We start from the raw sequence: 15678 nt of genomic DNA on the forward strand, positions 1-15678 counted from the left end.
TGGTACATTACTATCTCCCAGTGCTCTCTACTTAACTCACTCCCCAGGTACATACTATCTCCCAGTGCTCTCTATATAACTCACTCCCCAGGTACATACTATCTCCCAGTGCTCTCTATATAACTCACTCCCCAGGTACAATACTATCTCCCAGTGCTCTCTATATAACTCACTCCCCAGGTACAATACTATCTCCCAGTGCTCTCTATATAACTCACTCCCCAGGTACATACTATCTCCCAGTGCTCTCTATATAACTCACTCCCCAGGTACATACTATCTCCCAGTGCTCTCTATATAACTCACTCCCCAGGTACATACTATCTCCCAGTGCTCTCTATATAACTCACTCCCCAGGTACATACTATCTCCCAGTGCTCTCTATATAACTCACTCCCCAGGTACATTACTATCTCCCAGTGCTCTCTATATAACTCACTCCCCAGGTACATACTATCTCCCAGTGCTCTCTAGTATAACTCACTCTCCAGGTACAATACTATCTCCCAGTGCTCTCTATATAACTCACTCCCAGGTACATTACTATCTCCCAGTGCTCTCTATATAACTCACTCCCCAGGTACAATACTATCTCCCAGTGCTCTCTATATAACTCACTCCCCAGGTACATTACTATCTCCAGTGCTCTCTATATAACTCACTCCCCAGGTACATACTATCTCCCAGTGCTCTCTATATAACTCACTCTCCAGGTACAATACTATCTCCCAGTGCTCTCTATATAACTCACTCCCCAGGTACATACTATCTCCCAGTGCTCTCTATATAACTCACTCTCCAGGTACATACTATCTCCCAGTGCTCTCTATATAACTCACTCCCCAGGTACATACTATCTCCCAGTGCTCTCTATATAACTCACTCCCCAGGTACATACTATCTCCCAGTGCTCTCTAGTATAACTCACTCCCCAGGTACAATACTATCTCCCAGTGCTCTCTATATAACTCACTCCCCAGGTACAATACTATCTCCCAGTGCTCTCTATATAACTCACTCCCCAGGTACATTACTATCTCCCAGTGCTCTCTATATAACTCACTCCCCAGGTACATACTATCTCCCAGTGCTCTCTATATAACTCACTCCCCAGGTACAATACTATCTCCCAGTGCTCTCTATATAACTCACTCCCCAGGTACATACTATCTCCCAGTGCTCTCTATATAACTCACTCCCCAGGTACATACTATCTCCCAGTGCTCTCTATATAACTCACTCCCCAGGTACATACTATCTCCCAGTGCTCTCTATATAACTCACTCCCCAGGTACATACTATCTCCCAGTGCTCTCTATATAACTCACTCCCCAGGTACAATACTATCTCCCAGTGCTCTCTATATAACTCACTCCCCAGGTACATACTATCTCCCAGTGCTCTCTATATAACTCACTCCCCAGGTACAATACTATCTCCCAGTGCTCTCTATATAACTCACTCCCCAGGTACATTACTATCTCCCAGTGCTCTCTATATAACTCACTCCCCAGGTACATACTATCTCCCAGTGCTCTCTATATAACTCACTCCCCAGGTACATTACTATCTCCCAGTGCTCTCTATATAACTCACTCCCCAGGTACATACTATCTCCCAGTGCTCTCTATATAACTCACTCCCCAGGTACAATACTATCTCCCAGTGCTCTCTATATAACTCACTCCCCAGGTACATTACTATCTCCAGTGCTCTCTATATAACTCACTCCCCAGGTACAATACTATCTCCCAGTGCTCTCTATATAACTCACTCCCCAGGTACATACTATCTCCCAGTGCTCTCTATATAACTCACTCCCCAGGTACAATACTATCTCCCAGTGCTCTCTATATAACTCACTCCCCAGGTACATACTATCTCCAGTGCTCTCTATATAACTCACTCCCCAGGTACATACTATCTCCCAGTGCTCTCTATATAACTCACTCCCCAGGTACAATACTATCTCCCAGTGCTCTCTATATAACTCACTCCCCAGGTACATACTATCTCCCAGTGCTCTCTATATAACTCACTCCCCAGGTACAATACTATCTCCCAGTGCTCTCTATATAACTCACTCCCCAGGTACATTACTATCTCCAGTGCTCTCTATATAACTCACTCCCCAGGTACATACTATCTCCCAGTGCTCTCTATATAACTCACTCCCCAGGTACATACTATCTCCCAGTGCTCTCTATATAACTCACTCCCCAGGTACAATACTATCTCCCAGTGCTCTCTATATAACTCACTCCCCAGGTACATACTATCTCCAGTGCTCTCTATATAACTCACTCCCCAGGTACAATACTATCTCCCAGTGCTCTCTATATAACTCACTCCCCAGGTACATTACTATCTCCCAGTGCTCTCTATATAACTCACTCCCAGGTACATACTATCTCCCAGTGCTCTCTATATAACTCACTCCCCAGGTACAATACTATCTCCCAGTGCTCTCTATATAACTCACTCCCCAGGTACATACTATCTCCCAGTGCTCTCTATATAACTCACTCCCCAGGTACATACTATCTCCCAGTGCTCTCTATATAACTCACTCCCCAGGTACATTACTATCTCCCAGTGCTCTCTATATAACTCACTCCCCAGGTACAATACTATCTCCCAGTGCTCTCTATATAACTCACTCCCCAGGTACAATACTATCTCCCAGTGCTCTCTATATAACTCACTCCCCAGGTACATACTATCTCCAGTGCTCTCTATATAACTCACTCCCAGGTACATACTATCTCCCAGTGCTCTCTATATAACTCACTCCCCAGGTACAATACTATCTCCCAGTGCTCTCTATATAACTCACTCCCCAGGTACAATACTATCTCCCAGTGCTCTCTATATAACTCACTCCCCAGGTACATACTATCTCCCAGTGCTCTCTATATAACTCACTCCCCAGGTACATACTATCTCCCAGTGCTCTCTATATAACTCACTCCCCAGGTACATTACTATCTCCCAGTGCTCTCTATATAACTCACTCCCCAGGTACATACTATCTCCAGTGCTCTCTATATAACTCACTCCCCAGGTACAATACTATCTCCCAGTGCTCTCTATATAACTCACTCCCCAGGTACATTACTATCTCCCAGTGCTCTCTATATAACTCACTCCCCAGGTACATTACTATCTCCCAGTGCTCTCTATATAACTCACTCCCCAGGTACATACTATCTCCCAGTGCTCTCTATATAACTCACTCCCCAGGTACAATACTATCTCCCAGTGCTCTCTATATAACTCACTCCCCAGGTACATTACTATCTCCCAGTGCTCTCTATATAACTCACTCCCCAGGTACATACTATCTCCCAGTGCTCTCTATATAACTCACTCCCCAGGTACAATACTATCTCCCAGTGCTCTCTATATAACTCACTCCCCAGGTACAATACTATCTCCCAGTGCTCTCTATATAACTCACTCCCCAGGTACAATACTATCTCCCAGTGCTCTCTATATAACTCACTCCCCAGGTACAATACTATCTCCCAGTGCTCTCTATATAACTCACTCCCCAGGTACATTACTATCTCCCAGTGCTCTCTATATAACTCACTCCCCAGGTACAATACTATCTCCCAGTGCTCTCTATATAACTCACTCCCCAGGTACATACTATCTCCAGTGCTCTCTATATAACTCACTCTCCAGGTACATTACTATCTCCCAGTGCTCTCTATATAACTCACTCCCCAGGTACAATACTATCTCCCAGTGCTCTCTATATAACTCACTCCCCAGGTACATACTATCTCCCAGTGCTCTCTATATAACTCACTCCCCAGGTACAATACTATCTCCCAGTGCTCTCTATATAACTCACTCCCCAGGTACAATACTATCTCCCAGTGCTCTCTATATAACTCACTCCCCAGGTACATACTATCTCCCAGTGCTCTCTATATAACTCACTCCCAGTACATACTATCTCCAGTGCTCTCTATGTAACTCACTCCCCAGGTACAATACTATCTCCAGTGCTCTCTATATAACTCACTCCCCAGGTACATACTATCTCCAGTGCTCTCTATATAACTCACTCCCCAGGTACAATACTATCTCCCAGTGCTCTCTATATAACTCACTCCCCAGGTACATACTATCTCCCAGTGCTCTCTATATAACTCACTCCCCAGGTACAATACTATCTCCCAGTGCTCTCTATATAACTCACTCCCCAGGTACATACTATCTCCCAGTGCTCTCTATATAACTCACTCCCAGGTACAATACTATCTCCCAGTGCTCTCTATATAACTCACTCCCCAGGTACATACTATCTCCCAGTGCTCTCTATATAACTCACTCCCCAGGTACATACTATCTCCCAGTGCTCTCTATATAACTCACTCCCCAGGTACATACTATCTCCCAGTGCTCTCTATATAACTCACTCCCCAGGTACAATACTATCTCCCAGTGCTCTCTATATAACTCACTCCCCAGGTACATACTATCTCCCAGTGCTCTCTATATAACTCACTCCCCAGGTACAATACTATCTCCCAGTGCTCTCTATATAACTCACTCCCCAGGTACATACTATCTCCCAGTGCTCTCTATATAACTCACTCCCCAGGTACAATACTATCTCCCAGTGCTCTCTATATAACTCACTCCCCAGGTACATACTATCTCCCAGTGCTCTCTATATAACTCACTCCCCAGGTACATACTATCTCCCAGTGCTCTCTATATAACTCACTCCCCAGGTACATTACTATCTCCCAGTGCTCTCTATATAACTCACTCCCCAGGTACAATACTATCTCCCAGTGCTCTCTATATAACTCACTCCCCAGGTACATACTATCTCCCAGTGCTCTCTATATAACTCACTCCCCAGGTACAATACTATCTCCCAGTGCTCTCTATATAACTCACTCCCCAGGTACATACTATCTCCCAGTGCTCTCTATATAACTCACTCCCCAGGTACATTACTATCTCCCAGTGCTCTCTATATAACTCACTCCCCAGGTACAATACTATCTCCCAGTGCTCTCTATATAACTCACTCCCCAGGTACAATACTATCTCCCAGTGCTCTCTATATAACTCACTCCCAGGTACAATACTATCTCCCAGTGCTCTCTATATAACTCACTCCCCAGGTACATACTATCTCCCAGTGCTCTCTATATAACTCACTCCCCAGGTACAATACTATCTCCCAGTGCTCTCTATATAACTCACTCCCCAGGTACATTACTATCTCCCAGTGCTCTCTATATAACTCACTCCCCAGGTACATACTATCTCCCAGTGCTCTCTATATAACTCACTCCCCAGGTACATACTATCTCCCAGTGCTCTCTATATAACTCACTCCCCAGGTACATACTATCTCCCAGTGCTCTCTATATAACTCACTCCCCAGGTACAATACTATCTCCCAGTGCTCTCTATATAACTCACTCCCCAGGTACATACTATCTCCCAGTGCTCTCTATATAACTCACTCCCCAGGTACATACTATCTCCCAGTGCTCTCTATATAACTCACTCCCCAGGTACAATACTATCTCCCAGTGCTCTCTATATAACTCACTCCCCAGGTACAATACTATCTCCCAGTGCTCTCTATATAACTCACTCCCCAGGTACATACTATCTCCCAGTGCTCTCTATATAACTCACTCCCCAGGTACATTACTATCTCCCAGTGCTCTCTATATAACTCACTCCCCAGGTACAATACTATCTCCCAGTGCTCTCTATATAACTCACTCCCAGGTACATACTATCTCCCAGTGCTCTCTATATAACTCACTCCCCAGGTACATACTATCTCCCAGTGCTCTCTATATAACTCACTCCCAGGTACATACTATCTCCCAGTGCTCTCTATATAACTCACTCCCCAGGTACAATACTATCTCCCAGTGCTCTCTATATAACTCACTCCCCAGGTACAATACTATCTCCCAGTGCTCTCTATATAACTCACTCCCCAGGTACATACTATCTCCCAGTGCTCTCTATATAACTCACTCCCCAGGTACATACTATCTCCCAGTGCTCTCTATATAACTCACTCCCCAGGTACATACTATCTCCCAGTGCTCTCTATATAACTCACTCCCCAGGTACATACTATCTCCCAGTGCTCTCTATATAACTCACTCCCCAGGTACAATACTATCTCCCAGTGCTCTCTATATACTCACTCCCAGGTACATACTATCTCCCAGTGCTCTCTATATAACTCACTCCCCAGGTACATACTATCTCCCAGTGCTCTCTATATAACTCACTCCCAGGTACATACTATCTCCAGTGCTCTCTATATAACTCACTCCCAGGTACATACTATCTCCCAGTGCTCTCTATATAACTCACTCCCCAGGTACAATACTATCTCCCAGTGCTCTCTATATAACTCACTCCCAGGTACATACTATCTCCCAGTGCTCTCTATATAACTCACTCCCCAGGTACATACTATCTCCCAGTGCTCTCTATATAACTCACTCCCCAGGTACATACTATCTCCCAGTGCTCTCTATATAACTCACTCTCCCAGGTACAATACTATCTCCCAGTGCTCTCTATATAACTCACTCCCCAGGTACATTACTATCTCCCAGTGCTCTCTATATAACTCACTCCCCAGGTACAATACTATCTCCCAGTGCTCTCTATATAACTCACTCCCCAGGTACATACTATCTCCCAGTGCTCTCTATATAACTCACTCCCCAGGTACAATACTATCTCCCAGTGCTCTCTATATAACTCACTCCCCAGGTACATACTATCTCCCAGTGCTCTCTATATAACTCACTCCCCAGGTACATACTATCTCCCAGTGCTCTCTATATAACTCACTCCCCAGGTACATACTATCTCCCAGTGCTCTCTATATAACTCACTCCCCAGGTACATACTATCTCCCAGTGCTCTCTATATAACTCACTCCCAGGTACATACTATCTCCAGTGCTCTCTATATAACTCACTCCCCAGTTACATACTATCTCCCAGTGCTCTCTGTATAACTCACTCCCAGGTACAATACTATCTCCCAGTGCTCTCTATATAACTCACTCCCCAGGTACATACTATCTCCCAGTGCTCTCTATATAACTCACTCTCCAGGTACAATACTATCTCCCAGTGCTCTCTATATAACTCACTCCCCAGGTACATACTATCTCCCAGTGCTCTCTATATAACTCACTCCCCAGGTACATACTATCTCCCAGTGCTCTCTATATAACTCACTCCCAGGTACATACTATCTCCCAGTGCTCTCTATATAACTCACTCCCCAGGTACAATACTATCTCCCAGTGCTCTCTATATAACTCACTCCCCAGGTACATACTATCTCCAGTGCTCTCTATATAACTCACTCCCCAGGTACATACTATCTCCCAGTGCTCTCTATATAACTCACTCCCCAGGTACAATACTATCTCCCAGTGCTCTCTATATAACTCACTCCCCAGGTACATACTATCTCCAGTGCTCTCTAGTATAACTCACTCCCAGGTACATACTATCTCCCAGTGCTCTCTATATAACTCACTCCCCAGGTACATACTATCTCCCAGTGCTCTCTATATAACTCACTCCCCAGGTACATACTATCTCCCAGTGCTCTCTATATAACTCACTCCCCAGGTACATACTATCTCCCAGTGCTCTCTATATAACTCACTCCCCAGGTACATACTATCTCCCAGTGCTCTCTATATAACTCACTCCCCAGGTACAATACTATCTCCCAGTGCTCTCTATATAACTCACTCCCCAGGTACATACTATCTCCCAGTGCTCTCTACATAACTCACTCCCAGGTACATACTATCTCCCAGTGCTCTCTATATAACTCACTCCCCAGGTACAATACTATCTCCCAGTGCTCTCTATATAACTCACTCCCCAGGTACATACTATCTCCCAGTGCTCTCTATATAACTCACTCCCCAGGTACATACTATCTCCCAGTGCTCTCTATATAACTCACTCCCCAGGTACATACTATCTCCCAGTGCTCTCTATATAACTCACTCCCCAGGTACATACTATCTCCCAGTGCTCTCTATATAACTCACTCCCCAGGTACATACTATCTCCCAGTGCTCTCTATATAACTCACTCCCCAGGTACATACTATCTCCCAGTGCTCTCTATATAACTCACTCCCCAGGTACAATACTATCTCCCAGTGCTCTCTATATAACTCACTCCCCAGGTACATACTATCTCCCAGTGCTCTCTATATAACTCACTCCCCAGGTACAATACTATCTCCCAGTGCTCTCTATATAACTCACTCCCCAGGTACATACTATCTCCCAGTGCTCTCTATATAACTCACTCTTATATAACTCACTCCCCAGGTACATACTATCTCCCAGTGCTCTCTATATAACTCACTCCCCAGGTACAATACTATCTCCCAGTGCTCTCTATATAACTCACTCCCCAGGTACAACTATCTCCCAGTGCTCTCTATATAACTCACTCCCCAGGTACATACTATCTCCCAGTGCTCTCTATATAACTCACTCCCCAGGTACATACTATCTCCCAGTGCTCTCTATATAACTCACTCCCCAGGTACAATACTATCTCCCAGTGCTCTCTATATAACTCACTCCCCAGGTACAATACTATCTCCCAGTGCTCTCTATATAACTCACTCCCCAGGTACATACTATCTCCCAGTGCTCTCTATATAACTCACTCCCCAGGTACAATACTATCTCCCAGTGCTCTCTATATAACTCACTCCCCAGGTACATACTATCTCCCAGTGCTCTCTATATAACTCACTCCCCAGGTACATTACTATCTCCCAGTGCTCTCTATATAACTCACTCCCCAGGTACATACTATCTCCCAGTGCTCTCTATATAACTCACTCCCCAGGTACATACTATCTCCCAGTGCTCTCTATATAACTCACTCCCCAGGTACATACTATCTCCCAGTGCTCTCTATATAACTCACTCCCCAGGTACATACTATCTCCCAGTGCTCTCTATATAACTCACTCCCCAGGTACATACTATCTCCAGTGCTCTATATAACTCACTCCCCAGGACATACTATCTCCCAGTGCTCTCTATATAACTCACTCCCCAGGTACATACTATCTCCCAGTGCTCTCTATATAACTCACTCCCCAGGTACATTACTATCTCCCAGTGCTCTCTATAGTAACTCACTCCCCAGGTACAATACTATCTCCCAGTGCTCTCTATATAACTCACTCCCCAGGTACAATACTATCTCCCAGTGCTCTCTATATAACTCACTCCCCAGGTACATACTATCTCCCAGTGCTCTCTATATAACTCACTCCCCAGGTACATACTATCTCCCAGTGCTCTCTATATAACTCACTCCCCAGGTACAATACTATCTCCCAGTGCTCTCTATATAACTCACTCCCCAGGTACAATACTATCTCCCAGTGCTCTCTATATAACTCACTCCCCAGGTACATACTATCTCCCAGTGCTCTCTATATAACTCACTCCCCAGGTACAATACTATCTCCCAGTGCTCTCTATATAACTCACTCCCCAGGGTAACAATACTATCTCCCAGTGCTCTCTATATAACTCACTCCCCAGGTACATACTATCTCCCAGTGCTCTCTATATAACTCACTCCCCAGGTACAATACTATCTCCCAGTGCTCTCTATATAACTCACTCCCCAGGTACATACTATCTCCCAGTGCTCTCTATATAACTCACTCCCCAGGTACATTACTATCTCCCAGTGCTCTCTATATAACTCACTCCCCAGGTACAATACTATCTCCCAGTGCTCTCTATATAACTCACTCCCCAGGTACATTACTATCTCCCAGTGCTCTCTATATAACTCACTCCCCAGGTACATACTATCTCCCAGTGCTCTCTATATAACTCACTCCCCAGGTACATACTATCTCCCAGTGCTCTCTATATAACTCACTCCCCAGGTACAATACTATCTCCCAGTGCTCTCTATATAACTCACTCCCCAGGTACATTACTATCTCCAGTGCTCTCTATATAACTCACTCCCCAGGTACATACTATCTCCCAGTGCTCTCTATATAACTCACTCCCAGGTACATACTATCTCCCAGTGCTCTCTATATAACTCACTCCCAGGTACAATACTATCTCCAGTGCTCTCTATATAACTCACTCCCCAGGTACATTACTATCTCCCAGTGCTCTCTATATAACTCACTCCCCAGGTACAATACTATCTCCCAGTGCTCTCTACTATAACTCACTCCCCAGGTACATACTATCTCCCAGTGCTCTCTATATAACTCACTCCCCAGGTACATACTATCTCCCAGTGCTCTCTATATAACTCACTCCCAGGTACATACTATCTCCCAGTGCTCTCTATATAACTCACTCCCCAGGTACAATACTATCTCCCAGTGCTCTCTATATAACTCACTCCCCAGGTACATACTATCTCCCAGTGCTCTCTATATAACTCACTCCCCAGGTACAATACTATCTCCCAGTGCTCTCTATATAACTCACTCCCCAGGTACATACTATCTCCCAGTGCTCTCTATATAACTCACTCCCCAGTTACATACTATCTCCCAGTGCTCTCTGTATAACTCACTCTCCAGGTACAATACTATCTCCCAGTGCTCTCTATATAACTCACTCCCCAGGTACATACTATCTCCCAGTGCTCTCTATATAACTCACTCTCCAGGTACAATACTATCTCCCAGTGCTCTCTATATAACTCACTCCCCAGGTACATTACTATCTCCCAGTGCTCTCTATATAACTCACTCCCCAGGTACATACTATCTCCCAGTGCTCTCTATATAACTCACTCCCCAGGTACATACTATCTCCCAGTGCTCTCTATATAACTCACTCCCCAGGTACAATACTATCTCCCAGTGCTCTCTATATAACTCACTCCCCCAGGTACATTACTATCTCCCAGTGCTCTCTATATAACTCACTCCCCAGGTACATACTATCTCCCAGTGCTCTCTATATAACTCACTCCCCAGGTACAATACTATCTCCCAGTGCTCTCTATATAACTCACTCCCCAGGTACAATACTATCTCCCAGTGCTCTCTATATAACTCACTCCCCAGGTACATACTATCTCCCAGTGCTCTCTGTATAACTCACTCTCCAGGTACAATACTATCTCCCAGTGCTCTCTATATAACTCACTCCCCAGGTACATACTATCTCCCAGTGCTCTCTGTATAACTCACTCCCCAGGTACATACTATCTCCCAGTGCTCTCTATATAACTCACTCCCCAGGTACATACTATCTCCCAGTGCTCTCTATATAACTCACTCCCCAGGTACATTACTATCTCCCAGTGCTCTCTATATAACTCACTCCCCAGGTACAATACTATCTCCCAGTGCTCTCTATATAACTCACTCCCCAGGTACAATACTATCTCCCAGTGCTCTCTATATAACTCACTCCCCAGGTACATACTATCTCCCAGTGCTCTCTATATAACTCACTCCCCAGTTACATACTATCTCCCAGTGCTCTCTGTATAACTCACTCTCCAGGTACAATACTATCTCCCAGTGCTCTCTATATAACTCACTCCCCAGGTACATACTATCTCCCAGTGCTCTCTGTATAACTCACTCCCCAGGTACATACTATCTCCCAGTGCTCTCTATATAACTCACTCCCCAGGTACATACTATCTCCCAGTGCTCTCTATATAACTCACTCCCCAGGTACATACTATCTCCCAGTGCTCTCTGTATAACTCACTCCCCAGGTACATACTATCTCCCAGTGCTCTCTATATAACTCACTCCCCAGGTACATACTATCTCCCAGTGCTCTCTATATAACTCACTCCCCAGGTACATACTATCTCCCAGTGCTCTCTATATAACTCACTCCCCAGGTACATACTATCTCCCAGTGCTCTCTATATAACTCACTCCCCAGGTACAATACTATCTCCCAGTGCTCTCTATATAACTCACTCCCCAGGTACATACTATCTCCCAGTGCTCTCTATATAACTCACTCCCCAGGTACAATACTATCTCCCAGTGCTCTCTATATAACTCACTCCCCAGGTATAATACTATCTCCCAGTGCTCTCTGTATAACTCACTCCCCAGGTACAATACTAACTCCCAGTGCTCTCTATATAACTCACTCCCCAGGTACATACTATCTCCCAGTGCTCTCTATATAACTCACTCCCCAGGTACAATACTATCTCCCAGTGCTCTCTATATAACTCACTCCCCAGGTACATACTATCTCCCAGTGCTCTCTATATAACTCACTCCCCAGGTACAATACTAACTCCCAGTGCTCTCTATATAACTCACTCCCCAGGTACATACTATCTCCCAGTGCTCTCTATATAACTCACTCCCCAGGTACAATACTATCTCCCAGTGCTCTCTGTATAACTCACTCCCCAGGTACAATACTAACTCCCAGTGCTCTCTATATAACTCACTCCCCAGGTACATACTATCTCCCAGTGCTCTCTATATAACTCACTCCCCAGGTACATACTATCTCCCAGTGCTCTCTATATAACTCACTCCCCAGGTCCAATACTATCTCCCAGTGCTCTCTATATAACTCACTCCCCAGGTACAATACTATCTCCCAGTGCTCTCTATATAACTCACTTCTGTTTCGGGTGGAGATTTCCACCCTTCGCTATTTGTAGTGAAACCTGTTCTTTCTTCACACATTTCTGATTTCTCTGTTAAAAAACTGAACAGGAGAAAATTTTTGCCATAGCGTCGACCAATAAAATGATCTAGATCCTAGCTAGTGAGTTACATCGAGAGTACTGGGTGATAGTAATGTGTACTTTGTGCGTGAGCTGCATGGAGACTACTAGGTAACTTGTGCCAAAGGACTGAGTAACAGAGTGTACTAGGAGACAGTAATGTATGCCTGAGATAAAAACAGAAAATGCTGGATACACTCAGCAAGTCAGACAGCACCTGTGGAGAAAGAAACAGAGTTAGATCAGTTCTGATGAAAGGTCATCGACCTGAATCGTTATCTCTGTTTCTCTCTCCACAGATGCTGCCTGACTTGCTGAGCTTCTCCAGCATTTTCTGTTTTAACTTCAGATTTCCAGCATCCACAGTATTTTGCTTTTGAATGTGTACCTGAGGATTGGGTTACATTGAGAGTACTAGGAGACAGTAGTGTGTACCCGAGGATTGAGTTACAGGGAATGTAATAGAAGATAGTAATGCATACCTGAGGACTGAGTTCGATAGAGAGTGCTGGGTGTCACGGGGACATAGTAATGAATGCCATGGGAATCTTTATGTGCTCTCAACACCACAGGGGTAATTTTTTTTAAGACTCCTGTTCTTATCTAAAATTAACCCCCATCAGAAACTGTCATCAAATAATTGCACGTCAAAAGTTTTTTTTAAAAAAAAACATAGTACGACTGATTCTTTCCAGAAAGGCTTTGAAGTTAAATCAGAAACAAACTGACACTTCGAACTCACAATCAAAGGATTCACTCACAACTCTGAGGAGTGCAATTACACAATGGTCATCCTGTGCCGCACTGCAGTTTTGAATGTCAGTGCAAGTAGTGAACAGGCCAAATGGTGGATCAAAACAAAACTGAAGGTGAAGTGTTTCAGGAACACTGAAAACAAGCAAGTCAACAGATTATATTTGAATATCGAGAGTCAGAATCTTACCTGGATAACATTAATTAATTTTTTTTAAGTTGATCCGCTGTATATAAGTTTCCCTTGGAATTGAATCATAGAAATTTTTCGTGGGTTGGAAATTTTTGGGACATTGGTTCACGACTTTCGGGGAAATATTTAATCTCGTTGGGCATTGCCCCTTCTCCCCTCCCTCTAACCTATGTATTGAACACCTACTATTAAATCGCCCCTTAACCTTCTCTGCTAACAGTTTCAGAACCAATCCAGCTTCTCAGTCAAAACTCCACGTAACTGAAGTCCCTCATCCCTGGTACCTGGTAAATCTCTTCTGCGCCCTCTCCAAGGCCTTGGCACCTTTTCTAAATGGTCACTGCACAATCTTTCCTCACGGCAACGCGTCCTCGGGAGCTCAGTGAACGATAGACCGGTGACATGAAATCGTGTCTTAGCTGGCTGGGCAGCGTCTCTGCGCCAGCGTAGATTGACTGTAAATCCCGAGCTTCTCTTAAGTGCCTAACCATTCGCCCGTCCAGGTTTCAGCGTCTACCATCTGATTGCCACCGGAGTCTCCTGCTTCCTGGGTGCCAGCCTCATCACCCTGCTGATCTACGTGTACTGCCAGCGCTGCCACAGGCAGTCCCAGGAGTCCACAGTTATTCATCCGACCACTCCCAACCACTTAAATTACAAAGGCGGCAGCCAGGCGAACAAGAACGAGCTCTACAATCCCATGGAAATCAAGGTAATGCCGATCTGGACATAATGGTTCTTCTTTGTTTTTTGTGTGTGTGTGTGTGTGTGTGTGTGTCTCTGTGTGTATATGTGTGTGTGTCTATGTGTGTGTATATGTATCTGTATGTGTGTGTGTATATATGTGTGTCTGTATGTGCGTGTGTGTGTATATGTGTGTCTGTATGTGCGTGTGAGTGCGTCTGTGTGTGTGTGTATATATGTGTGTCTGTATGTGCGTGTGTGTGTGTGTATATGTATCTGTATGTCTGTGTGTGTATATGTGTGTGTGTATGTGTGTGTCTGTGTGTGTGTATATGTGTGTCTGTATGTGTGTGTCTGTATGTGTGTGTATATGTGTGTCTGTATGTGTGTGTCTGTGTGTGTGTATATGTGTGTGTATGTGTGTGTCTGTGTGTGTGTATATGTGTGTCTGTGTGTGTGTGTCTGTGTGTGTGTGTATGTGTGTGTGTGTATGTGTGTGTCTGTGTGTGTGTATATGTGTGTGTGTATGTGTGTGTCTGTGTGTGTGTATATGTGTGTCTGTATGTGTGTGTCTGTGTGTGTGTATATGTGTGTCTGTGTGTGTGTGTCTGTGTGTGTGTATATGTGTGTGTGTATGTGTGTGTCTGTATGTGTGTATATGTGTGTCTGTATGTGTGTGTCTGTGTGTGTGTGTATATGTGTGTCTGTATGTGTGTGTCTGTATGTGTGTGTCTGTGTGTGTGTCTGTGTGTGTGTATGTGTGTGTCTGTATGTGTGTATATGTGTGTCTGTGTGTGTGTGTATATGTGTGTCTGTATGTGTGTGTCTGTGTGTGTGTGTGTGTGTGTCTGTGTGTGTGTATATGTGTGTCTGTATGTGTGTGTCTGTGTGTGTGTATATGTGTGTCTGTGTGTGTGTGTATATGTGTGTCTGTATGTGTGTGTCTGTATGTGTGTGTCTGTGTGTGTATATGTGTGTCTGTATGTGTGTGTCTGTGTGTGTGTGTATATGTGTGTCTGTGTGTGTGTGTATATGTGTGTCTGTATGTGTGTGTCTGTGTGTGTGTATATGTGTGTCTGTGTGTGTGTGTGTCTGTGTGTGTGTATATGTGTGTGTCTGTGTGTGTGTATATGTGTGTCTGTATGTGTGTGTATATGTGTGTCTGTATATGTGTGTCTGTGTGTGTGTGTATATGTGTGTCTGTATGTGTGTCTGTGTGTCGGTCGATTTATTCTAAATTTACAAATCCAG

The 15678-nt window shown here is 44.4% G+C and overlaps 1 protein-coding gene across 6 annotated transcripts in view; it reads left to right on the forward strand.

Moving 5' to 3' along the window:
* The window catches only part of sema5ba (sema domain, seven thrombospondin repeats (type 1 and type 1-like), transmembrane domain (TM) and short cytoplasmic domain, (semaphorin) 5Ba), a 300621-nt gene that overhangs the window by 269511 nt on the left and 15432 nt on the right, over positions 1 to 15678 (forward strand). For all 6 annotated transcript variants that reach the window (XM_067987078.1, XM_067987075.1, XM_067987080.1 and 3 more), the window contains one exon: positions 14247 to 14455. In XM_067987078.1, coding sequence (XP_067843179.1) covers positions 14247 to 14455 — 209 coding nt within the window. The remainder of the gene's footprint in view (positions 1 to 14246; positions 14456 to 15678) is intronic.

The sequence above is a fragment of the Heptranchias perlo genome, chromosome 7 (assembly GCF_035084215.1).
Source record: "Heptranchias perlo isolate sHepPer1 chromosome 7, sHepPer1.hap1, whole genome shotgun sequence".
Taxonomy (NCBI): Eukaryota; Metazoa; Chordata; class Chondrichthyes; order Hexanchiformes; family Hexanchidae; genus Heptranchias; species Heptranchias perlo.